This window comes from Halichoerus grypus, chromosome 2, assembly GCF_964656455.1.
Source record: "Halichoerus grypus chromosome 2, mHalGry1.hap1.1, whole genome shotgun sequence".
NCBI lineage: Eukaryota > Metazoa > Chordata > Mammalia > Carnivora > Phocidae > Halichoerus > Halichoerus grypus.
Window position 1 is genome coordinate 182,615,135 of NC_135713.1, and position 25,371 is coordinate 182,640,505.

A 25,371-nucleotide genomic window follows, 5' to 3' on the forward strand; every position below is an offset into this window, starting at 1 on the left:
CAGACTCCTGGGCATTTGGAGTCAGTTCAAGAAGCCTGGGAGCGCCGCAGTGTTACTCCTTTGGCTCCAAACCTGCCCCACCAGATGCCACACAGCCTGGAAGCCTCACTAAATTGTGTGCGGATGAACGGTGCCCTCTTTCCTTCTCCCTCTCCCCTTATCCACCCTTTCTGCGGTTATTGGACCGAGACTCACACTGAAATGGATTCTAAACACCAAAAAAAAAAAAAAAGTAAAAAATCCCCTGCGGGTTACGTGTGTGTTTGTGTTTGTTGTGTGTGTCCATCCGCGCTTGTGCAAAATCTCCAAACGTCACAGTTTGCAATCCGGACAAGCGCGTCGAGAAATCCGAGATCTTTTCAGGGATTCCCCTCCCTTGCCCTCCTCTTCTTCAGCGCTCCCAAAGAGGTAGGTCTGGGGCTTTTTCAAAACGCTGCTGCGGCGACGGACACAATGCAAATGTGCTACGATTTGTCTTTTCTTCTCTCGCTCCCAGCCCTCTTCTCGGGCGAACAGTCCCGAGCGCAGGGCTTCCTCCCAGTTCCCCTGCATCTGCATTCCAAGCGGCTGCCCGGGTGCTCGTCCTTCCCCGGGTCGCGGCGAGCCGTTCTGCGCACCCGCGGCCTCCGGCCTGGGCCTCGGCCTGGGCCACGGCGGTGGGTGGTGCTCACGCCGCCCCCACCTTCCCCCGGGGCCTCGGAGAGCCGCGCGCTGGGCGTGTGCGCGCGCGCGGATTTGGTGGGGGAATCTCCTTCGGTGGAAGCTGCTGAGTGTCGCTGGCAGAGAGTATTCTGGAGCCCAGCAAAAGCCTCCAAAGCACTTGAGCTTCCCGAAAGAAAAACAGAATAAAAGACCGAAAAGAAGGGAAGCCCGCTCCCGTAAAGCCCGGGTTTCCAATAGTCTCGGATCCGCCCGGAGCTGAGCAGAGGCGCAGTTGGCGGCGGCCCCTGCTCGCGCCCGGACTTGGAAAGACGGTTTTTTCCCCGCTTCGGGGAGGAGGGAGGTGAGGGACTCGCGGGCGAGAGTTGCACCTGGTCTAGGAGCGTTCAGAGAGGAGAACTCTGGGGTAAGTAGTGTTCTGGCACTGGAGCGGAAAGGGGGAAGGAGGAGGGGGGCAGGAAAGGGACGAGAGGGAGAGGGCAGGGAATGAATTATGCAAAAAAAAAAAAAAAATGCCCACTATTCCGCAGCAGAGGGAGAGCGCATCACAGCGCCCCGGCTGAGTCCCGCCCGGGTCTCCCGCGCCCGAGCGGCTGGCGCGAAGTTCTTTCCAATCTTTCCGAGGAGATGAGAAACTCCCCAATCCTGGAGGGCGACCGAGCGGCCGGGGCCCAAGAGCCTCCGCGCTGGCCCGCAGCTCCGACGCCCAGTCCTCGCCTCCTCCTTCTGGCCACGCTAAGCCTCGGCTCCCCAGCCCGGCCTCCTGCCTCCGCCCCCGGGCGCGGGGCGGCTGGGCTGCCGCGGAGGCTGGCGGCGGCGGCGGCGGCGGCGGCGGGGGACGCTCACCTGGCCGGGCCGCCCCCTCCTCCTCCTCCTCCCGCCCCCACCTGCCCTCCTCCTCCCCTCCGAATCGGGCAGCGTCGGGCTCGGTAGGCGAGGAAATAACGACCCCTGCAGTTGCATTGCGGAAAATCGCGGCGGCGGCGGCGCTAGTTGCGGGCGATGGAAGCGAGGCAACTGGGGGTTCCCAGGAGCCCAGGAAAATAGCAGAGGAAGGGGAAGCGCGCGCACGACGTGGGGAGCCCGCGGGCCCCCGACGCGCCCGGGTCCCAGGCTCCCCGCCTTCGGCGCTCGGCGCCCTGGACGCGCCGCCCGAGCCGGGCTCGGAGGCGGCGGGCTGAGCGCGGGCTTGGGGAGCAGGGAGGGTCGGCGGAGGCTGCCGGCGGTTTCGGGCAATAATTCCTGCCTCTCTTTCTCTGTCTCCCCTGTCTGCGGTGTCGTCTCCTCCCCCCGCCCCCCGGAAGCAGGAGGAGAGCGGCCCCGGAGCGCGGCAGCCAGCCTCTGACCATGCCCCGGTGAGGGGGGCGGACTTCGAGGGCAACTTGTCGCGGACTGCCTGGGCTTAGCCAGCGAGCTGCGAGCGCCGGGGGCCCGGAACTGTGCGGCGCGGCCCGGCGGGGGGCTATCGTCTATGTCTTCTTGGGGCGCCAGGCGGATCGGGGTCTCGTTTTTGCAGGAAGAACCCGGCGCTGGTGGCTTCAGGTGGCTGCCGCCACCGCGGCTAGTGCTGTTTCCGCCTCTCGTGCGAGGAGCAGAGACCGGCGATCGGGGAGACCTCCGGGGCAGCGAGGCATCGGACATGTGTCAGCACATCTGGGGCGCACATCCGTCGAGCCCGAGGGGAGATTTGCCGGAACAATTCAAACTGCGATATTGATCTTGGGGGTGACTGTCCCTGGCCGGCTGTCGGGTGGGAGTGCGAGTGTGCGCTCGCTCGCAAGTGTGTGCGTGTTTGTATGTGTGTGTGCCGTGTCGGGCTCCCCCCTTCCCCCCCGTTTTCCCGTCGAGTGATGCACTTGGAATGAGAATCAGAGGATGGAAATAGTCTGGGAGGTGCTTTTTCTTCTTCAAGCCAATTTCATCGTCTGCATATCAGGTATGGGACGCGCTGGAGTCACTGGCGGGTTTGGGTTACGTTGTGCTGTTTGGAATGTATGGGGTTCTATTGTGTGTAGACTGTCAAGTAGCCTCGCGGGGTAGGAGGGGCAGGGGGTGGTGGCAGAGACCCTTGCAGCTCTTTGGGTTTGCTGCCTTCAGATTAAAAACCTTCTAAGCCCAAGGGTGTGAGTGTGTGTGTGTGCGCGCGCGCGTGTGTGTATGCGCGCGCCCGCGCGACTGTGTCTGTGTGTCTGTTTGTGTGTGGTATGGTTAGTATCTGTATGGAGTCCTGGAACATAGAAGGGGTAAGGGATAAGAAAGAAAAGGCTGATGGGTGTTGATTTTCAACTGCTTTCCTGGATGAGAACTCTGGCCCCGAAATCTGAGCCTTGGCAACCCCCACCCCCATCCCCTGGCTTTCAAAGTTCCCAAACTCGGTGGTTCCTGGCTGGCAAAATGGACGCAGAGCCCTGCCCTGGTATCTAGGCACATTCAAGAGACTGCAGGAGGATGCGGGACTAGAGAGTGCCACCAGTAGGGACCAGGGATGGGGAGGTCCTCCATGCCTTCCCCAAGCACATCAGGACTGGTCATGATGGTCTGAAACATGCTAGCACGCCCTGCTCCACATCAAGTAAAGGCAAAATTCACCTGCAACAACACTATCATAAATACCACTCTAGACTGTAGGCTCTCCTATTCCCAGCGGCCAGGATGTGCTAGGTCAGACTCACTGACCTCAGACTACTTGCGCCAGTCTGTAGCTTCAGGAGTGATGGGGTGAATGGGGTAGGGCTTGTGCCTGCCTGCGCCTGTGTGTCTGTGTGTTGGAGGGCATTCTGATTTCCAAGCAGCGTCTTTGTTGGTGCAGGGAGTTGGTGGTGTGGAGGCGAGCCATGAGAAAAAGCCCCAGGATCAGCAGTATTCCCCAGCTCAGTTCAGTGCCACCTCCCACTGACGGTGTCTCCCCCATTTCTCCTCCCACCTGTCTAATATTAAAGTGGTTAGGGTAGGACCCATTTGCAGGGCTCCCCTCTGCCTGCATTCCCTCTGCAGAATTGGGGACTCAGCCAACTTCCCATAAAGTCACCAGAAGAGGACAGCAGGAACCTTGCCCCTGGGAGCAGACACATAGGAGCAGGATTCAGGTGGAGGGCCCTGTTTCTTGCATCTTCCTTCAGCCCAGCTAGTCCCCACCCCCTAAGCCAGACCTGGCTCTGGATGTTAAAAATCCTTGTCTGTGCTTACTCTGTTCAGTTTCAACTTTCTCCTTTTAGGCCAGGAATGGGGGAATCTTGTATTCAAAATCATTCTGTTTGGGGCTTGCCCACCCAACAAAGAATTTTGCCTCTGTAATACTTTAGAGATAGGTTGCATGCTTGGCAGACAATAAGAAGTGCCCTGCGACCACCCCAAATCCTCTAGTGGGACCTGTTTTACCCTATCCTGCATCTAAGAGGAAAAATTCCCAGGTGACTTATAAGGGTTGATAACAGTCATATGACCAGGGGTGGCCTGGGTAGCATCTTACAAGAGCACATTTTACATCTTTCTCTTCTACATCTCTGTATCAAACTCTCTCTAGTTCCATAATATTTCACTAGTTAGAAAATAGTCTTCCCCTACCTGTCTCCACCATCATAAGTAATTCACAAACCAGCCAAGCCAGCTGAGTCCATTTAAGATTAACAAAGGGTTAACATTCACTGAAGCTCTGGATCCCCCAAACTCCCTTATCCCCAGCCCCTACCCTGCACTTGGCCAGGCCATCACAGGGGAACCCTCTGAGAATGGGTTTGTTCTGGGCCTCCAAAAGAGGCCTTAGTGGGCTCCTTATCATAGCTCTACTTGATTTGGTGTATCAGTAACTAAATTCTATAAACACAAGTATTAGGAGGGGGTTATTTCCAACCAAGAAGAGGTGCTATGGAGTATGTGGCCTTTCACATGTATTTACTAAATAATCATCATTGCTATGTAATGAGAGGATAAAAGTGTAAGCAAAATTGCTAGCTATTAGCTAAACACAGAAAACTAGGTTAGCATTCCAAATGCCTAGTTAGGCTCTGCATTAATTTGCACTTTATGAAGACATTTAGGCAGAGTTGCAACATTAGGTACTCTACATTTACACATCCATGAACTTAATTTTCAAAAGACTATTCTTTCTCCACAGCCAAGGTGGCCTCCCTCCCAAAACAACTACCCATTCAGTGATATCCATGTACTAATTCTGATTAATAATATAATTATTATTCACAGTTGCCACAATTTGGGGGACTTTTTTCTCCCATCTAGCAGCCTTGAGAGGTAGAGTTATGCAGTGCACTAAGGTTGAATAATTGTGGCTCAGGGAGAGTTTAGTGGGTCTTTCATTTCTGTTTCCATGATTTGCAGTTTTAATTTACTCACGACTGAGCTTTACCAAAAGGAACATAACCCTGTGATCATAGAACCTACTAAATCTTAAATTAAAAAAAATTAAAAAACAAAGCACCTCTCTTCCATCTTGGGATGAATTACCCTACCCAGTAAATGGGTACTAATTCTTCCTGAGTTACCAGGCCTCAGTGACTGATGCATTGGTGGGCTTGACTTCATTACTAGAAAAGGTCAGCAAAAGTCTGCAGTGTAAACATTTTGCAGAAGGAAAATTTTGGTGGTAGATCTGGCCTCTAGTGACTGAATTTCACTCGGTAACATTGGCTTTCGGAAACACTGTGGTGCTTTGTAGCTTAGTGTTTTGTTAAACAAAGATTCCCACCCTTACCCCTCCCCATTCTGCAAATTGAGTGTACCCAAAGCGTTTTCTCCCTGGGTCTGTGTGGATATGTTTCTTAAAATACAGAGCCCTGGGCTTGGTATGTTTGATGGCGCGGCACTAATCATTTGGTCGTGATGAAGCTGTCAGCAAAGGGGACTGGGGGTCTGCTTGACCAGACTTAGCCAACTGCTGAGGATGCAGCGTGTGTACCTTCCATTTGCAAGATCATATCCATTTTGGCTACTTAGGCCAGCACAGCTGGGCTTAAGAGGGAATGCCATGATCTGGGAGTTCTGTTCTACTTCAGACTCAGATGTCATTTTGCCAAAAGTGTAAGGCAGCCAAGATCTGTGAAGAGGAGAGAAGGAAAGAGAGAGAGAGAGAGAGAGAGAGAGAAGGAGAACCAGGATGATTTTTTCCAGTGCTAGTGAGAGCACCATTCCATTCTTACAAAAGCAGCTCAGATCAGCGAGAATGAATGCTTAGCAGCACCAGGACAGAATTTCCTGGCCCAGAGATAGCTGTCTGATTTCATTTCCACAACACATCCTACTTGCCTCTATGTAACTTTACTTCTTTGTCAGGTTATTCATAATAATAACAGCAATAGCAATTAAAATGATGTGGTGCTTTCATATATATTACATAACATTGCACATATTTTAACTCCTCTCTTCTTAGAGTCTGTAGGGTAATTTTATAGATGAGGCAGCCGAAGCCCACAGTGGTTCAGCATGCAGGATTCACATCCAGGTCTAACTGCGTCAGAATTCAGTATAGCACTTCTTTTTTGGCTCAGGATTTCTTTTAAATGTTTTTATTAAGTATTTTTTATTGGGATGTCTCTGGATTGAAAGAATGAGTTACGTTAAATGGATGCGAGTCTTCGTTTGGAAGTGGAAGTTTGGGGTGATTGCAGTTCAGTACTAGACCTAAGGTAGCCTTTGAGTTGTATATGACTGTCGGGCAAACAGTTGAGACTATTACCCAGGTTGGCCGCCAGCCCCTTGTGATCATCAATCCCTATAAGCAAAGAATATTTCATACATTCTTTTCCTAATCGGAAAATTAAAATGGTTTCACTTCAGTGTCTTTACAGGTAGAGAGGGGATAATAGTACATACCCCACACCTCTGTTACATGGATTAAATGAGATAATGCGTTCAGTGATTTTTCACTTGGCACAATATCTGAGGCCTAGAAAGCTTGCAATAACATAATTTTTTTTCCTACAAATCAGGCACTGCACAGATTTGTGAGGCTGTGACAGAACAGAGCCTTTACCTTCCTCACTTTCAACTTGTTTAAAAGCAAAAAGAAAATCATGAGCAAGCGCGTTTTATGACATTGAGCGTTTTCCTTCTACTTTCAAGGAGGCCTTGGCTTAACAACTTTGAACTGTCTCCTAATTTTCTTTCTCATATAAATGAAACTGGTAGCATTGGGCTTTGGTGCCTATTATGAGTAAAACCCACTTTATCTCTGTGAGCCCAGTACTGAGGTGAGGCTTGGAAAGTTTAATAAATCACCTGGGAACATCATAGTACTTATTACCCAGGGGAGCAACAGAATTTTCCTCTTTCTGTTGTAAATTATAACTCTGTATAAACCCAGCTTTAAAGTGCTTCCAAGATGGCAAACTACATATGCTGTCAATATGACTTAAAAGAGAACGTTCCATTAAATACAAAAAGAGCCCCCACCCCCACAAAGACTACTTATCTGATGATCTCATAGGTTTCTTTAAATCCAATGCTGTGTGATGTCATATAGCCCAGTCACTGACAGATCCCATCATCAGAGATGGGACTTTCTTGTCTGTGAGACAAGAGTCTTTCTGAGTAATATAAAACCCCTGGGGGAAAGAGAGATGTCAAGGTGGAGAATCATTTTCTTGTGTGGGGAGGAAAGGGGGTTGGATTGCCATCCTAGGCCATCAGTACCTAACACCTCAACCTTTCACCTTGATTAAGCATTACATCTTTGGGCCTGGGGTTTAGGTCAGGAAGAGATCCAGGCACCATAAATAAGTATGGCGGTGAGCCTTCGTAGAAAGAGTATGGAAGTTAGAAGAACCACCCTGCAGTCATACTCTTCCTTAATTACCTCTTTGGGTGATTCTTTTAGCCACTTAGAGTCTCAATTTTCTCCTCTGTAAAATGAAAATGATAACTTCTTTGCCTGGTCCAGAGGATTGTTGAGGGAACAACAGAGGGTGATCCTGAATGTTCTTTGTGTTGCACAAACGTAAAGCATCTGTGTCTTTACTATACTATGGAATAGTTATGAAAGCAAAGTTGAGATACGTACACATAATATAGAGTGATGTAAAATAATATGAATAATGAATGCTTAATTGTTAAGACATGACAGCAAAGTTGTACTGCACAAAAGGTATAGTAATATGAAATAATAAGAATAATGTCTTATTATTTCATAAAGGATATACATGCTGCAGAAGAGAGAAGTCCAGACATGAAGGAAAAGGAGGATATTGGATAGATGTTGGAGGCTTGGAAAGAAGAGATGGAGGGACTACATCATCCAAAGGAGAGGAATAGGAATGAGTGATATACAAGGAAGACAGTCCTAATTGGAATAAAAGGTTCACTTTAGGATACTGGAAAGTTGGGATGAGCCCATATTGGGAGCTGTTGAATTGAGAAAATATGGAGTGTCTTCAGATATTTAATTTCTTGGTGATTATTATTATTTTTTTTATTATGGATCTTTGCCTGCATTCAGTGGACTGGACTTTGTTAAAAATTTTTTGAAATCCTAACATTTCTTTGGGTTTTAAATTTGTGTTGCAAGTTTCAAGCTACTGCTGTCCTTTGCATAGTTTGTAGGCTATTTGGGATTGTAGATGGTTGAGTTTTGGGGACACTTCAGCTTTCTCATCTGTAAAATGGAGATGATACTTACTTCCCAAGGGTGTTGATCCTACAGGGTAATTGTAAGGAGCAGAACAATATTTGTAAAATGCTAACATGGTGTCTGGAATACATTTACCATGGGCCAAATTACCCATATCATATGAGAGTAAGCATGGGCTTTGGAACCAAGATAGGCCTATACATAATATTCCTCCCTTTGGTATTTTTCCCTTTGTGTGGTCTTAGAGAAGTTCTTTAACTTCTCTGAGGCTCTGCAAAATCTGTAAAATGAGGGTTGGAGAAAATATACGTAAGATCCTGCCATGGCACTTGACATGTAGTAGTCACTCAGTGAATGAGAGCTAACTCCATAAAATCATCCTCATCATTGTCATCAGTAACTATCCTTGTTATTGACACTTTGGACCTGTTCTTGTAAATTCCACTGAATCATTCAGTCATTTCTTCAGTGTTCAGCAAAAGAGCATTGCCGGCGAACTATGTGTCAGGCATAGAAATCACAAAAATGAAAAACACCTGATTCTTGGTATTTCCAAGATGGAACATGTCGGGGGATAGAGGTGTGCACAAAGTGCTATGGGAGTGTGAAGAAGCATGTTGGTGGATACAAGTGGAGAAGGGAGGGGGATCTGGGTGGCTCAGTCGGTGAAGTCTCTGCCTTCGGCTCAGGTCATGATCCCGGGGCCCTGGGATAGAGTCCCACATCGGGCTCCTTGCTGAGCGGGGAGTCTGCTTCTCCCTCTGCCTGCCACTCCCCCTGCTTGTGTGCGTGCGTGCTCTCTTTCTCTGACAAATAAATAAAATCTGAAAAAAAAAGTGGGGAAGGTAAAGGATTCATAGAGGAGGAAACATTTGAATGAGGTTGGAAGAATATCTGAGATTTCAGAACAACAGGAAAAAAAAGGACATAGCACGAGGCAAGAATAGTAGGTTGATAGACAAGAAGGAATGAAAAGAAACAAGGATCAGAAGTGTGGTGAACTCGGCATGTGGAGTGGGTAGGCTGGAATAAATAATGACTGGAGACAAGACTGGAAGAATAACCTGGGGCCAGTGAGCAGGGGCTTGTTAGCCAAGACAAGAAGTTTAGGCTTTTTCTTTTAGTTATGAGGAGCTTAAGGTGGAGGTAAGGAAAAATGACATTAAAAAAAAAAAAGGTTTCTGTGCAATTCTTTTTAAACTTTGATTGCAATAAGCAATAACTTAGAAACCAAATTCCTTGTCTTCTTGTCAGCCTTTATTCTTGCTCACGAAACCCATTTTAAAAATACTGGTCTAATAGATTAATTAGGCCATTATGGGACATTCTGAGTGACAGACCTTAAAAAAAAAAAAAAGGAAGGCAGTTGTCCTATCTGTTATGGACCTAATATACTCTCATCTTTGAGATTTGGTATTTTCATGTGAAGCAAATGCAAATGTCTGCAATTTTATACTTGAATAACAATAACATTATTAGTACCGTCTTTAACGTTAGACGAAGGCTAAGGGAAGTGAACCGATCCGTGCATGCTTTTATGCCATGTGGATTGTGCGCCCCCAATAGATGCACTAGTTGACAAACAGATGCTTGAAGCATTGCAAAGCATTTTGCAGCAGTTCTGCCTTATTCTGCCCTGTACTCATCTTTCCAATCGACTCCGTGCTCGCTTGGGAGAGTATACTCATGGCCCACTAAATTATATACCCATTTTACCCTCTCGAAGGTCCAGTTACCGTAGATCAAGTATAGAGACCTAAAATGAAATGTCTTCCCTTGTCCACTTAAGCATTCAGCATTTATCGAGGGGGCACTATATGTAAGGTACTGGGGATCCAACAGGAATGAGTCAGACCCGGACCTTTCCCTCCAGCAATTCACAATCTAGTAAGAGACCAATTTAAAAAATATTAGTAGCGACAGCAGAATCCGCTAAGTATTGAGAAGGGACGTCTGACTCATTCTGGAGGTGGGAGGGAGGGAGGAAAGTAGTGTTATAGGATGCTTGGGCTGAGTCTTTGAAAGATGGAGGATTTTTGCTGATGGACCAGGAGGAGTGTGATGGGGGAGGGACGATCACAGGAAAGCGCATTTGCAAAGGCGGGGCCATGAGATGAGACCCACGATGAATTCAGGGTGCTGTCAAGAGGGCAGTATGGCAACCACTAGAGAGTGGGGTGTGATGGATGAGGTTGAGATCGGGGAGGTTGGGGAGATAGGATTCCAATAACAGTAACACCTTGCATATAAAAATTGTCAGTAGAAACCACCCTTGCGCCTCCCTGTGCAGGGAAAGCATCCTTTAAAGGCCCAAGAAGTAGCTCTGGCTTACGTCTTTCTCTTCACTGGGAGCCGATGAGTCCGGGTTAAAGCTTTGGGCTCGGGTCCAGCTATGCTTCATTTGGCCCAGATCACTGGTGATTTTCCAGTGTCCCCTCTAGTGCTGTGGCTTCCCAAAACTTCTGAAATAACCCCGATACACGTTACAGAATTTATCTTCTTACTTAGTTTGTCCCCATGTGTTTGGACCCCAGAAAAAAGCCAGAACCCCACTGGCTGAGCCTGGAGTTGGCAGTATGCCAGTTATCTTCTCTTTGATAATTGAGTGTTTCCTATAACTTTTTTGCAATTTTCGTCTCCTGTAACCCTAAACAAAACTTTAGAGGGTTTCCATCACGCAGGGGCCGGGGTGGGGAGCTGTGAGTGGTAAGAAATGGTCCGGGATTGCCTTTATAACAAAGCCATAATTGCTGTTTGTTAGCAAGATTGGTCTGGTAATGGGGTAGCCAGTGTTTGGGTTTGATTACATTTGCATTAAGGTACCATCAGGATGGCGGCAGAGCGATTGTCAGCGGCTGTGAAGGAGACAGCCTACAAATGCCTTTTCCTCCTCATCTGGGAGAGGTGTGACCTTTTGTCACAGAAAACGCAGAATTAATCTTTAACTTGGTCCAATACTTCATGCCCGGTGGCTGAAGGGCCTGGCGGTAGGAAATGAAGCCTGTGACTTTCAGGTGAGTTTTCCAGAGCCAAGTCCTGCTGGTTTCACAACACATTTGGCAGCAATGCCAGAATTGGAATAAACACATTTACTGAAGGATATGAGTCAACATATTCCACTTCCGCTCACTGCCCCCTCCTCCTACCACACATGGCTACCTCTCACCCTCAAGGAAGACCATGTTGATGGCAGCACTTACTGAGTGAGATGGGCCATTCTTCCTCTGTGAGGTTGGAATAATAATAAATACCTCATGGGATTCTTGAAATGAACAACTAAAGTGACATATCTATGGAAGGGCTCTGCCCCCCACCCCTGCTGTTTAATGTGTCAGTTCGTTCATTCATCAAATGCTAATGAATGCCGCCTCTGAGGGAGGCTCTGGACCAGGCGATGTGCCAAGCAACGCAGCCATGATCTTTGCCCTTGTAGCATGTATAGTAGGTGATACGTAAATGCTGTGGGTTTTTTTTTTTCCATTGCTCTACCCAGTACTTTGCATTTAGTAGACGCTCAATAAGGAATGACTGAATTAGCACATAAATGAATAACCAGGACTGATTTAGAATGGCTTTCTTGCTTTCATGGGAGAATGGGAGACAAGATCTGAGGCCATGAGGGAGGAGAGATGAAGAAGATCTCTGCTAGCTGCCCTTTCCCTTCCCCTTCTACAGCATGAGGTTCTTTGATCAGGCAGAGAGTCAGAGAGGACGGGAACCTTCCCGGGGAGCAATATGTTCGATAGCTTTCTGTTTCCTTCTCAGACTCCACTCCTATCTGCATTTGACAAACCCACTGTTAGTTGGGGCACTTGTAGTTGTTTAAAATATATTTTGGCTCCTTTGTGTTCGGTGATTCCATGCTGTTAGACCTGCCCCAGGAGGGCTAAGGATCAGTGGATGTGTTGTTGTTCCTTTCTCCGTGTCCTCTCATTCCTGTTAAAGGACATTGCTTAGGATAGGGCATTTTCTTGTTGGATTCTAGCTTGGGAGAAGCCGGCACTTGAGAAAGTTCGCTGCCCAATAGCATTGCACTAGAGTGCTTTAGGAAAAAAGCCCACCCACTCTTTAGTCTGGACTCTGGGTCTTTTTTTTTTTTTTTTTTTAAGATTTTTATTTATTTGAGAGAGAGAGAGCATGCACAAAAAGGGGGAGGAGGGGGAGAGGGAGAAGCAGACTTCCCGCTGAGCAGGGAGCCCAATGTGGGACTCGATCCTGGGATCATGACTTGAGCTGAAGGCAGCCGTTTAAACGACTGAGCCACCAGGCTCCCTGGACTCTGGTTCTTAAGGTGTTTTCAGTCTTGTGTCAGAGAACTGACTTCTCCCTCTGGCCTTTGGTAACAGAACTGTGGTGTTGCCCACTAGTTCTTACCGGCGGGGAGACTCTGGGGCCTAGAAATTAAAGGAACATTATTAATTTGCTATTCCTGGCTGTGCATTCTGCCTATAATCTTCTAGGTGATCTCCACAGCTGTGGGGAAATGCTCAGTTGGATGGTTTGTTGTTGTTAGTTTGCTTGTTACTTTAATTACAGAAAGAAATCAGGGAAGCTTGCAAAAAAAAAAGGGCCCTTATGTTTAACTTCTCTGTAGATATATGGCGATTATACCAACAGTTAGAAAGTGGGGCGTCTGTGAGTAATACATTTCTCTTGTATGGCCCGGGTGTGAATAGGAGTGTCACTGGATGGCTGACTCTTTAGAATCACCGTGATGTTACCGGCTCTAAGTCCCGGCGGCTCAGACCCCTGCAGAATAAAATACAAAGGAGGGAAGTCATTATGTTTTGTGTCTGTAACAAGCTCCATCCCTGTTTCTCCACTGTGGTGAAGAAGTTCTTTTCCGCCTTTCAGCTTGTGTCTTTGAAGTGCTGTGTTGTGGCTAAATGAGACTCCTATGCATTTTAAGTGCATGAGTTGGTGTACACCCCCCCACCCCCTTTTTTCCCTCTCCTGCTCTTGGAACTGCTGAGATTGCCGCTTGACTGAGCCAGGTGAAGTCTTGTAATGTGCCCCACCTCAGGGTAAGAGGTGTTGAACAAATTAATGAAGAATTGTATTTATGCATTTGCTGTTCAGGCTGGAGGTATGTTCCAGTGAAATGTTCCTCCTTGGTCAGCGCTCCTTGCAAGTCAGGGGACTTGATATGCGGGTGTTCTCGGCGCCACACACAGGAGTGAGGCTGGAAGTCACTGAGTTCATTTTAATGCTAAATCACAGTATCAAAGGAAATTGAGGAAAACAGACTGATTCCTTATAGACTAGATGCTTATTTACCAAAGTTTGGAGTTGCAACGTTTTCAACCTTAAATCTTTGTTCTTTGTTTGTTTGGTTTTTTTTTAACTTTACATTGTATCTTAAGTATTTTCCCTGTTGCTTCCTAGTTATGTCAGCTCAAGAAATTCTGGACTTTGACGGATAAACAGCGAAAGCTTGGTGACATAACACAGTAGAAGCTTACTTCCTGCTCACATTAATTGCTCATTGGTGTCAAGGCGTTTGTGCGCGCGCGCGTGTGTGTGTGTGTGTGTGTGTAAGGTATATAAGGGCGTGGTGAGGGGGAGGGATAAAAGGGAAGGAATCTTGTCTCTGTAGTGACTTGGAAGTCTCAAGGCTGATGGAGGCTCTGCTCTCTTCCAGTGTTGTTCTCGGCATCAATATCAGCAGGTGGGGAAAAAGCATATGGAGAAGGATCATGGGAGAGCTTTTATAGACCAGGCAGGAAATCTGTGCACATCACTTATGGTCAGTCACATGGCCAGTTCTTATTGCAAAAGAGCTTGGGAATTGTAGGCTAGCCTTGTATTGAGTTGCAGAGGGAAAATGGTGTGATGAACAGTTAGTTGGCATCTGCCACCTTAATGCTCATGACTTTCTTTGTAATAGTTCCATATAATTTATTCATCGAAAATACCCTCATTTATATTTATCTTTTTCCCTGTTTTTGAGATCTGTGTTTCTAGTTTTTGCCATTTTTTGGCATATGTTTTTTTGTCTGTAGATATTTCTTTTTTTTTTATTAACATACAATGTATTATTTGTTTCAGGGGTACAGGTCTGTGATTCATCAGTCTTACACAATTCACAGCACTCACCATAGCACATCCCTCCCCAATGTTCTTTTTTTTAAGTTCTTATTTAAATGCCAGTTAGTTAGCATACACTGTTATATTAGTTTCAGGTGTATTATATAGTGATTCAACACTTCCATACATCACCTGGTGCTCATCACAATAAGTGTACTCCTTAATCCCCATCACCTGTTCCACCCATAACCCCCCCACACCCCCCTACCTCCCCTCTGGTAACCATCAGTTTGTTCTCTGTAGTGAAGAGTCTGTTTGCCTCTCTCTCTCTATCTCTCTCTCACTTTTTTCCCCTTTGCTCATTTGTTTCTTAAATTCCACATATGAGTGAGATCATATGGTATTTGTCTTTCTCTAACTGACTTATTTCTCTTAGCATAATACTCTTTAGCTCTATCCATGTTGTTGCACATGGCAAGATTTCATTCTTTTTGGTGACTGAGTGTGTATATATATATATATATATATATATATATATATATATATATATCACATCTTCTTTTTCATTCATCAGTCAATGGACACTTGGGCTGTTTCCATAATTTGGCTGTTGGTAGACCATGCTGCTATAAACATCAGGGGGCATGTATCCCTTTGGATTAGTATTCTTGTATTCTTGGGTAATAGCACTGCAATTGCTGGGTCATAGGGTAGTTCTATTTTTAACTTTTTGAGGAACCTTTATACTGTTTTCCAGAGTGGCTGCACGAGTTTGCAGTCCCACCAACAGTGTAAGAGGGGTTCTGTTTTCTCCACATCCTCACCAACACTTGTTGTTTCTTGTGTTTTTTATTTTAGACATTTTGATTGGTGTAAGGTGATATCTTAACTGTGGTTTTGATTTGTATTTCCCTGATGATTAGTGATGTTGAGTGTCTTTTCGTATGTCTGTTGGCTGTCTGTGTGTCTTCTTTGGAATAATGTGTATTCATGTCTTCTGCCCATTTTTTAATTGGATTATTTGTTTTTTGGGTGTTGAGTTTTATAAGTTCTTTATATATTTTGGATACCAATCAGGTATGTCATTTGCAAATATCTTCTCCCATTCCGTAGGTTGCCTTTTAGTTTGTTGATTATTTCTTTTGCTGTGTAGAAGCGTTTGATTTTGATGAAGTCCCAATAGTTTATTTTTGCTTTTGTTTCCCTTGCCTCAGGAGACATATCTAGAAGGAAATTTTTATGGCTGATGTCAAAGAGGTATAGATTATTTATTTCTATTGAACTATTTCTTTAAAATTATCCCAGTATTGTCATAACTGGGTAACACAGGATAAAGTTTTTTATGGTTTTGCCATAATACATCCTTAAGTAATGCACAGCCTGTTTATAAGATTCCAGAAGTACACCTGAATTCCTTGAGGAAGTAGACAAGTATGTAGAATAGTGATTAAACTTTCAAAGATCCTTTCAACAGTGGCCCACCCCACAAACTGCTAAACAAAAACCAAATAGCCTTGGTATTTCAAAATGTTACTTTGCTTAATAAGTCAGATCAGAGACAGGAAACCATGGTTAAGAACAAGCAAATTGCTTTCCTAAATCCAGAATTTTGAGACTTCTTAAATATTGTTCTAAGAACACGTTTCTGTAAATTATAGGGAAGAGCCAATCAAGGTGGGTGGCAGAAAAGATTAATGGGATGGAAGTTAGAAAACATTGACGTTAGTGTTAGCTTTGCTGCTACCAGCTCTGTGGTCTGGGGGAAATTGTTTTACTGGCCTGGGCCCCAGTTTTTTCCTTTTAAACAGGGATATTGGACTAGGTCATTTCTAGGTCCCTTTCGAACTTGGAAAATTTATCATGTTAAGAAACTTTTACAGAAAGTTATTCAAGTTTGCTGTGATGCTGAACTTTTCTAGTTTTGGTAATGTTGAGAGAGCAAAATTAAATTGCAGGAAGAACTTTCATGACTGTGAGTGGGCAGGAGAGTAACAGGTGACTTCCGAGATAGACAAGTATCAGGTAAGGTGTGGGATGAGAGAATAACCCAAACTGTACTTGTGGAAAGATGACCTTGTAGCTCTCTAGTAAGACCCTTGGAAAGAGTCAGGTGGTCATCATTGGCTGCTTCATCAAAGCAAATACTGAAAACCATGTGGTCTATATATTGGATTCTTAGAATTTCGCCTCATGTTTTGTGACCTTGGGAAGTTACTTAAAATCTCTAATCCTTAGTATCCTCTTTCATAGACTGGAAGTAATAACATCTATCTTTGGGGTTAAGAGAGACTGAAATTTTAAAACACAGCATAGTGCTTAGCACATAGAATGTACTTGATAAATGGTTCTGTATTGTTATGGCTGAAGCTAAAAGAACAAAAGATGTTGGACAAAATTAGGAAGGAATTTGGCAATATCATGTAAAACATGGGGATTAAATGAGCCAAATCATGTGAAAGTGTTTAGCATAATGCCTGCACATAACATATAATCAGTTGAGGTTGGTTGAACCTGATTCACCAGGGAAAGCTAGGATGTTTGGGGAATATTTTAAAGGTAATAAGAAAGAAGACAATCATGTCTTTTTCATAAAATGATCTTCAGAGGCAATTTACTGAGTCTAGCCCACATTTTTTTAATAATTAAAAATATGTATATTTAATGCCACATTATTTTCATTTTACAACTAGGATTTGGCCTTATCAAGCCCTGTATTATAGGTATATGATCTCATGGAATCCAGTAAATATTTGGCCTTGAGATTGGTGGCATAAACAAAACCCTGAGTCAGGAACTTGCTCATGGTTTTTCCTGCTTGATGCATGAGTAAATGTCTCATTGGCCAGAACAATAAAGAAATGAGGTATTAGTATCTAATCCATTTATGATAGAAGATAAAATATTTGCATGTTCTAAAACATGCAACATCAGTGTTGCTCATTTTTTACTGGAATGTGGTTACTCTATTTTCTTCTCATCATTCAGTCTCGCCAGCTTCCCCCACCACTAATTTATGCACATGGTAACCTTAACCATGTTTCTTCAACAAATTTGCAACATGAAATGATAGTTTTGATTTATGTTTTATAGCCACTTGAGAGAATGATTTTTTAAATGATAGTTAAATGCTGAGCTATTCCTGGGATTGCAACATGGTTCCCTTTCAAATATATCTGATCTGAGAATTTCAGCAAAAGGCATAAAAGAAAAACCAACAAGAAATAGGACAGATGACAAATGCTGTATTGATGTTAAGTAAAGACAAACAAATTGTGACCTAAGCATGTTTGTCTCGAGGGAGCCGGCTTGGGAGCTTTTCTGAGTGTTTGGGTTTTTTGCAGGATTCTTTTCCCCCAATCACGTTGATAGAGGCTGGATTACAATTGAGGATGGGGAGATTAATGGCCTGTTGTGGCTAATCCACCAAACCCCTACTCCTGTTTCTCTTAAATTGATTGAATTTAGAGGAGCCAAAGATACACCCATACCAGCTAGCCTGATATTAGAGCCCAGTGAATTAATGAAACTTAATAGCTTTAAGTACATGTAAGCAAGAATCATGGAAACTTCACAGAACACAGTCCCCTTTTGCATTAGGAAATTCTTTTATTAATTGCATATTAGACTAGATCCCAATGTGTTGTTTCATAATCTTTTTTTTTTTTTTGGAGAACATTTTTACATGATTATATTTTAAGAGCATAACCATAATATAACCCAATTTTAAGTAATTTAGAGAAGAATAGAAAAGGAAACATTACCTGGAATCACATAACCTGAATGCAACTGTTATTAATAGTTTGTTCTCCTCTAGGTCTTTATTTATAAGCGTTTTTAGGTATTTGAAATTTTATTCCACTATTATGTTTGAGCAAAAGTCATTTGAGATAAATACATGGTTTATGTGCATTACAGCAAGTCCCGCCTAACATGTAGACAAAACCAATATGAAAAGAATTACGGATGTAGATGGATAGATATGGGATTGATGAAAATCACAATTTTATGCTAAATTAGTGAACTCATATTGGATGAAATTTGAACAGAATTTAAATTTCTAAATCTTTAATTATGAATCTGTTGCTCTTGAAAAAAATAATTAGTAGGGAGATAAAAAGATGAGAAATGTAATCACAGTATTGGGGATTTTTGAGTAGGAAACACTTGGAAGAGACAATTTATAAATGAGGTTTTGGAAAATGTACCATTTAACTATTAAAACACAGCAATATGTTTGAATGCACTGGTAAGCTATTTGAGACAGATGTAGGTTTAAACCCACACGCTGCCTCTTCCAAGCTGGAAGGCTTTGGGTAACTTCTTGTGCATCTCTGTTTTCTAATCTGTAAAATGGGGATAAAAATAGCCACCTCAGTGATTGTTTGGTAAGTGTTACATGGCATATAAAAGTAAAGCACTTAGTATGTTACTGTTGGGCACCTAATAATGGCTTAATAAATGTGACCCATTAAGAACATGACATTCATAACACATAAGATGCAGCCAGCCACATCGTCTTTGTAAAGGAGGTGGATTCTTTGAGTTACCTGCTTTGTAGGGAATATTGTTGTAGAAGTTCAGAAACCTTCATCTCTCTACAAAAAAAGAGCTCACGCTGTGAAAACTGATGCTTCCAAGTTGTCTGTCATACTCCATAAACACCCTTCCAACTTTGCTCCAACTTGCCCACTGTCTATCCTGCGAACACACTTCGCACATCCTTACCCTGTGCCTTTGCATGCTGTGTTTCTCCCCCTGGTTCTCGCCCACCTGAATTATACCCATCTCACAAGTTCAGCTGGGGGGCTCCTTCTCTGTGAAGGCTGTAGTGATCCCTCAAGTTAGAAGGTCTCTCTTGGTCCTCTACGCCCCACTGGTTCTTTCTGTCTCCAGTGCTGCTCATCGCTGACCTTTCTTCCTCTGTCAGATGGCAAACTCAGTGTGGTCAAGAGGCGTCTAGTCAACTTGCGTTTTCTGTTCTCACTCCTAGCACAACGTGTGGGTTAGGTGGGTTTTTCTCCCCGATCTGTAGTGATAATTACAAGATTATTTGCAGATATTCCAAATAGTGTTTGTTGATTTAAGTTTTATTACCTCTTCCCACCTAGTCCCTCTTAGAGATACTACCACTTGGGATGGGGCTCAGCAGCCTGTGGGCCAAATCTGGCTTTGCCGCTTCGCATCCTAAACAAAGTTTTCTTGGAACACAGCCATTCTCATTCATTCGTTCGTCTATGGCTGATTTTATACCACAGCAACAGAGTTGAGGAGCTACAACAGAGACAGTATTGCCTGAAACACCTAGAATATTTACTGTTTGGCCCTTTACAGAAAAAGTTTGCAACTCCTAATGCAAACAATTGATTTTGAATGCTTCCAACAGATAGAATAATAAACTGGGTGCCTGGGTAATCCATCTTCTCCAATGAAAGATTAAATATATGAAATATTCAAAAAAAATTTTTTAAGCCTTGAGGCTTTTGAACTAGAGAATTATCTTGACTTTTGTGGGCCATCTTGGCAGTCTTGACCACCCCAGGTGGGTTCCTTAAGCACCCACCGCTGTCAGAAACCGAGTAAGAACTCTTAGTTGGAGCTGATTTGGATATGTAAAGCTTCCTTTGCTGTCAGAGGAGCTTGGAGTAGCCCTGGCCCAGCCCAGGCAAACATTCGGAGGGGAAGCCGCCCTCCCCTAAGGGATGGTTGGTGCTGGGGATGGCAGCTTGGCGGGGAAGGAGCCAGCTTTCTGAGAGTACGGTTCTGCTGTCAGCTCTTTGAAAAAATAACCCTCCTCTTCAGGGAATGTGAAGGTCAGACCACATTCAGAAATAAGAACGTCACCTGGAAAGACAAGCAATTTTGGGAATGACTACCTGAAAAATCAAACCTTTCCCCCAGATGATTGAGACAGGTCAGACGTATCACCTCAGCCCTGATCGGTTTCCGCACTTGGACAGAGCATTTTCTCCCAAATAGCAAGCTGAATGAGTTTTGCTGGGCTCTGGGAGATCGTGGTCGTCCTCCCAGGACAGATGGAGAAATTGAAAGCAAGAAGCAGCGGCTTAGCCTGGCCACAGAGGGAGTAGATTCTGGCAAGGACCCCCGCAGGACTCCCAGGAGCTGGATTCCCAGCCCTCTTAGACACGGCCTTTGCAAGGAGAAGCCCCTTAAGCAGATTTCAGAATGCTGCTTGATGGTGAGGCTCTTTTGAACTCTAGAGCAGGGCTTGGCTAGCACAGTGGCCCCCAGACCAAATCTAGCCTGCTGGCTGTTTTTAGAAGGCCAGGAGCTAAGAATGTTTTACATTTTTAAGTGAATTAGAAAAAAGCAAAAGAAGAAGAATATTTCATGATATATGAAAAATATGTAAAACCAAATTTCAGTCCATAAATAAAATTGTATTGAAACCCAGCTACGCCGACCCATTCATTTATGTATTATCTATTGTCGATGACTGCTTCTGCGTAACAACAGCAGAGCCGAGTAGTTGTATCAGAGCCCATAACCTGGAAAGCCTAAAATATTTACTATGTGGCCCTACACTGAAAAAATCTTGCCAGTCCCTGTTCCAGTGTGCCTGAGATATGATCATTAAAATCAGCTTTCTCAAAGTGTAATATATACAACATGCACTCGTTTTAAATCTACTGCTTGGTGAGTGTAGGGAAAGAATGCCGTTATGTAACCACCACCACCATCAAGCTACAGAGTATTTCCATGAGTAAGACTCATGTAAGTAGACATTTCTACATTTTCTTGCGGGCCTTTGCAGTCAGTCCCTCTGTGAGTTCAATCCTTGAACTCCGGCAACCACAGATCTGATCTCTGTCAATAGTAGCAGCTTTTAAATGTCTGTTTCCTGAGCATTTCGGAACACTAGAGACTAAAGGAGGGTGGTGGCTGGGGATGTGTGAAGACAAGAAGTTGATTTCATTCTTCCATGTGAAAATTCCTTGGCTCACTACAAACACCCACTCCAGACCAACTTCTTCACTGTTTCCAGTATTAGCAGCTGACAGGCATGGTGCAAGGAGTGCCCCGTCTATGATCTCATTTAATTGCTTAGCCTTGTAAGGGAGTGCTTACCCATCTTCCATTTTGTTGAGAGGATCTTAGGCCCCCAGGTTAACTTGCTGAAGGGCATCCAGCTGATAAAGTGTAAACTCAAGATTTGAGCTCTGATCCGTCTCAGTCCAGGGCTTGAGCTCAGCTACCATCCCACACGCTTACTCAGTCTTGTCCGCAGACCTGGTTGGGGGTATCATGTCAGCGTTCGGTAGGTGAAGGAAGCTCAGAAAAGTTAAATGACTGTCCCAAGTCACCCAGCTACGATCTGCCAGAGTCAGAAGGCACAGAGCAGAGAGCAGTTGAAAAACGTTATTTTGAAAAATCAAATTCCCCCGTCTTGCAAAGGGGTGAACTAAGAGCCCTAGGGGAGCGTGCTGTAGATAATGCAGGGGTGAGGGTGGCCGGAGTGAGAAGCAGTCTTGAGCCAGTTGTACTTTTGTTTTCTAAACCAATGGCTATTCCAAGGCTATTTAATTTAATATAAATAAGTAATGGTGGTAAAGTGCTTTAAAAAACACTGAGGGGTATGTCCATGCTGACCAACATTAATAATCAAAATCTCTTTCTGTCCCCTCATGAACAGGGGGTGAAAATCAAAGTCTCAGAGTCCAGGCATGTAGTGTGTTCTCTTTCTGTCCTCCTCCTCACACCTGCTATTATAAAGGATGGTGCAATTTACCAAACCCTAGTTTGAATGATGGCACTGCATTTCTACAGAGCCTTTTTATTAAGGACTTGGCCCTTAAAAGGCACCCCAAAATATTCTTCATTGTTCCCATTTTCTGGGACCACTCCATCAGCCTCTGCAGGCTCTTCTTATAACCTAGGACAGGTGGCTATGTCCACTGGGGTCCTTACTTTTAAATAATAGAACCTCTTTAAAACTCCTGTAAGCGGACAAGGTTTTTTTTATAATTATTGTATGGAATGTAAATCATTTGATGTTCTAATTAAAAAAAATGTTGAGGACTAGAGTTAAAACCCAAACTCTTAAGACACAGACAAGACGTTCATGAAAGCATTTGAGGTGCTCACAGAATCTATGGTGGTGGAAGAATTGGAATTGGAGGGTACACTTGCAAGAATGTACTATGGGATTGTTCTAGAAAACACTCCTGCTCTTACCACTGCTGGGCAGAGATAGCCAAATCCTGTCACTCATGTGGAGGGGTCACTAGACACCACTGGTGCTCAGAGAGCTGGACGCTTCCACCATCAGCCTCACCAGGAAATGGATGGCCCATCAGACCTCCTTCCTCATAACACCAACATCAAACAGAAGAGTCTGGCATCTGAGAGTGGCGAGCTTCAGTCACATGCCTGTGTTTTATCAAAAGCAAAGTTCAGGTTTCTGCTTGGGTAGGATTAAACACTAAAGGCAGGAAATACTCCAAACACAGTGGATTGGTTGGATTGGTGGAATATGGCCCCCCAAAGATGCCCACATCCTAATCTTGGAAATCTGTGTGTGTATTACTGTACATGGTAAAAGGGACTTTGCAGATGTGATGAAGTTAAGGATCTTGAGATAGGGAGATTTTCCTGGATTATCCAGGCAGGCCTGGTGTAATCACAAGTGTCCTTAGAAGAGGGAGGCAGGAAGAACAGAGTCAGGTAAAGAATGTGTGATAATAGAAGCGAGGTTGAAGTGAAATACTTCGAAGGAGGAGTTAGGGGATCGAAGGCTACACAATGCAAAAGGTCTCCAGTGGTTGGAAAGGCAAGGAAACTGATTTTCCCCTGGGGCCTCAAGAAGGAACACGGGCCTGTTGACACCTTGATCTTGACCCAGATCAGATTTCTGAGCTCCAGAAATACTAAGATAATAAATTTGTGTTGTTTAAAGCCACTAAAGTTGTAGTAATTTGTTACAGCAGCAATAAGAAATGAATACACATCAAAAAAGTATTCAAAAGGTGAGGGGAGATTAGAAAGCATGAAAATGTCCTGCACAGCAGCATTGAAGGAAAGCTAGAAAGATTGTTTCCCATATCCAATTCACATTTTTTGAGAGTGTTCCAGCAGAGTCCCGAAGCTAGTTTGGGTGAACAAGCTGAGTAATTGCTTGTGATTATTCAGCTTGGTCACCTGCTTTATTCATTCCATGATTTATTCAACAAATGTTCCATTCATTAAATAAACATTTACTGGAGCTAAGTGCCAAGCACTGTGAAAGCTATTATGGTTACAAAAGAAAATAAGAGAGTAAGACTTCAAGCTAACAGTTGAGATGCTCATAGACACTGGGTGAAATTTAACCAATTTTCAGTTGTCTCTACATTATCAAATCCCACAAAAAAATGTACACTAAGGTGGTTTTGAAGAATAGGAATTAGGATGTCCTAGTGATTTCAGAACAGGAGCCCCATCAATTTATGTATAAAGACATCATAATTGGAATAATTAATTTTTTTAATTAATGCCTATCGTAACAATAGTCAACACTAGTTGAGTGTTTCCTCTGTGTTAAAGATGATATTAAGTATTTTATTTGCTTTATTTTCATATAATTATATAAACTCCATGAGTTATGGACAATTATCATCCCCATTTTACAGATGAGGAAACAGGCTTAGAACAAAAGACCATAATTCACATTGCTAGCTAACAGACGTAGGATTTGAACTTCTGGTCATTTGACTCCTGGGGGCGTGTGTTTGCTGTTCTGCCTGCTTATGTGCCAAGCACTGGGTTAGGGGCTAGAGATTTCACATGTGTAAGAGAAAAAAATCCCCCAGAGAAGTAAACCTCAAAATGTAATAAGTAAAACGAGCCATGGAAATGCAGACAAAGAATTACATAGCTTTCTAAGGTGACTGCTTCCAAAGGGTAAAACCCTCATTTGGATACATAATTTCTGGTCTGTTTGGTTAAAGATCATAATTATTTTACTATTGAGGTAGGAGCAAGTCCCATATTGCTTTCACCGATTTAGATACACAGTGTATTCTCCTAGATTATTTCAATTTTAAAATCATATTCCATAAGGAATATACATGAATTATACTCTCCCTGTTTTCCTCTTTCCCTCCACCCGTAGTTGTATGCTAAGGTAAATGCTTTGGTCAGTAGTATTGTTTACTGGAAGCTTCTTGACAAAGTGTAAGGGTTAAGGATGCAACCCTCTAACACCTTGTTCTAAGCTGGGTGCCTCCCCTCTGTAACGGCTTATCAAGCACCCACACAGAAAATGTTGAGGCTGGTTGGACTGTGAGCAAGGACACATAGATCTCACTTATCACTCCTAAGTTGAATAGATAGGGTGTGTAAGGTCTCTTGACCACAGAGCCAAGGGCTACATCTTACCCGAATGGTGCCCAAGCATTCTGTTCCTTGGGGGCCGGAGTTGCTGTTTGCTGAGTTACTGCTCAACAGTCCTGTGACAGATGGTATGCTTTGCTCATTAAATCAGAATCCTCCCCACTCCGGGGGCCCCAGGCATGTTGGGAGACAGACTTGATGGTGTTTTCTAATGCTGATGGTCTACAGCTCAAGAGCGGGAAGATAAATATTCTACTTCATTGTGCATCCACTAACTTAAGCCTTACTGGGTCTATTCCCTTCACTTTGACAGGGCACATTTAGAAAAGTGAAATGAAGTGCTTTTAGGCACCCAGCTCCTCCATCCATCACTTTGTCTTGTACTTTACAAGCTTGGCCCTTTTCTCTGAGACTTGTCTTCACACAGTGTTTTGTATTAGTTACTTACAATATCCTGAAACAAAAAGAGACCTTCCTAGTCCAGAGTCAGGGCTTACCTTTGTTTTTGAGGCAGTGTTGTGCAAAGCTTGTTTCTTTGGAGAGCTTGTTGGAGGAAAAGATGACAACCCATGCAAAGAGGGACCCTGATATAAACCAGTGTGGTTCCAACATAGGTAATAAGTCTGATTCTAGAACAACCAAGTTAACAAGTTGTGCATTTACCCTAAGAGCAATGGAAAGCCGCAGGAGGGTCCCATGATCACATCTGAGTTTTAAGAAGACCTCTCTGGCTGCAGAGTAGAGAGTTGACTGGCAGCCAACAGAGGTAAGGGAGA

General features: G+C 44.1%; 1 protein-coding gene across 4 annotated transcripts in view; it reads left to right on the forward strand.

Annotated features, from left to right (window-relative positions):
• The first annotated feature begins 287 nt into the window (after positions 1 to 287).
• CA10 (carbonic anhydrase 10) overlaps positions 288 to 25,371 on the forward strand; it is a 494,596-nt gene continuing 469,512 nt past the window's right edge. The window contains exons 1-2 of one of the 4 annotated variants that reach the window (XM_078065118.1): positions 288 to 408; positions 1,968 to 2,596. In XM_078065118.1, the coding sequence (XP_077921244.1) occupies positions 2,536 to 2,596 (61 nt within the window). In that variant the 5' untranslated portion in view covers positions 288 to 408; positions 1,968 to 2,535. Of the gene's footprint in view, positions 409 to 536; positions 1,067 to 1,964; positions 2,597 to 25,371 lie in introns of those variants that run through there. The other 3 variants (XM_078065112.1, XM_078065108.1, XM_078065104.1) reach the window with 3 other exon arrangements.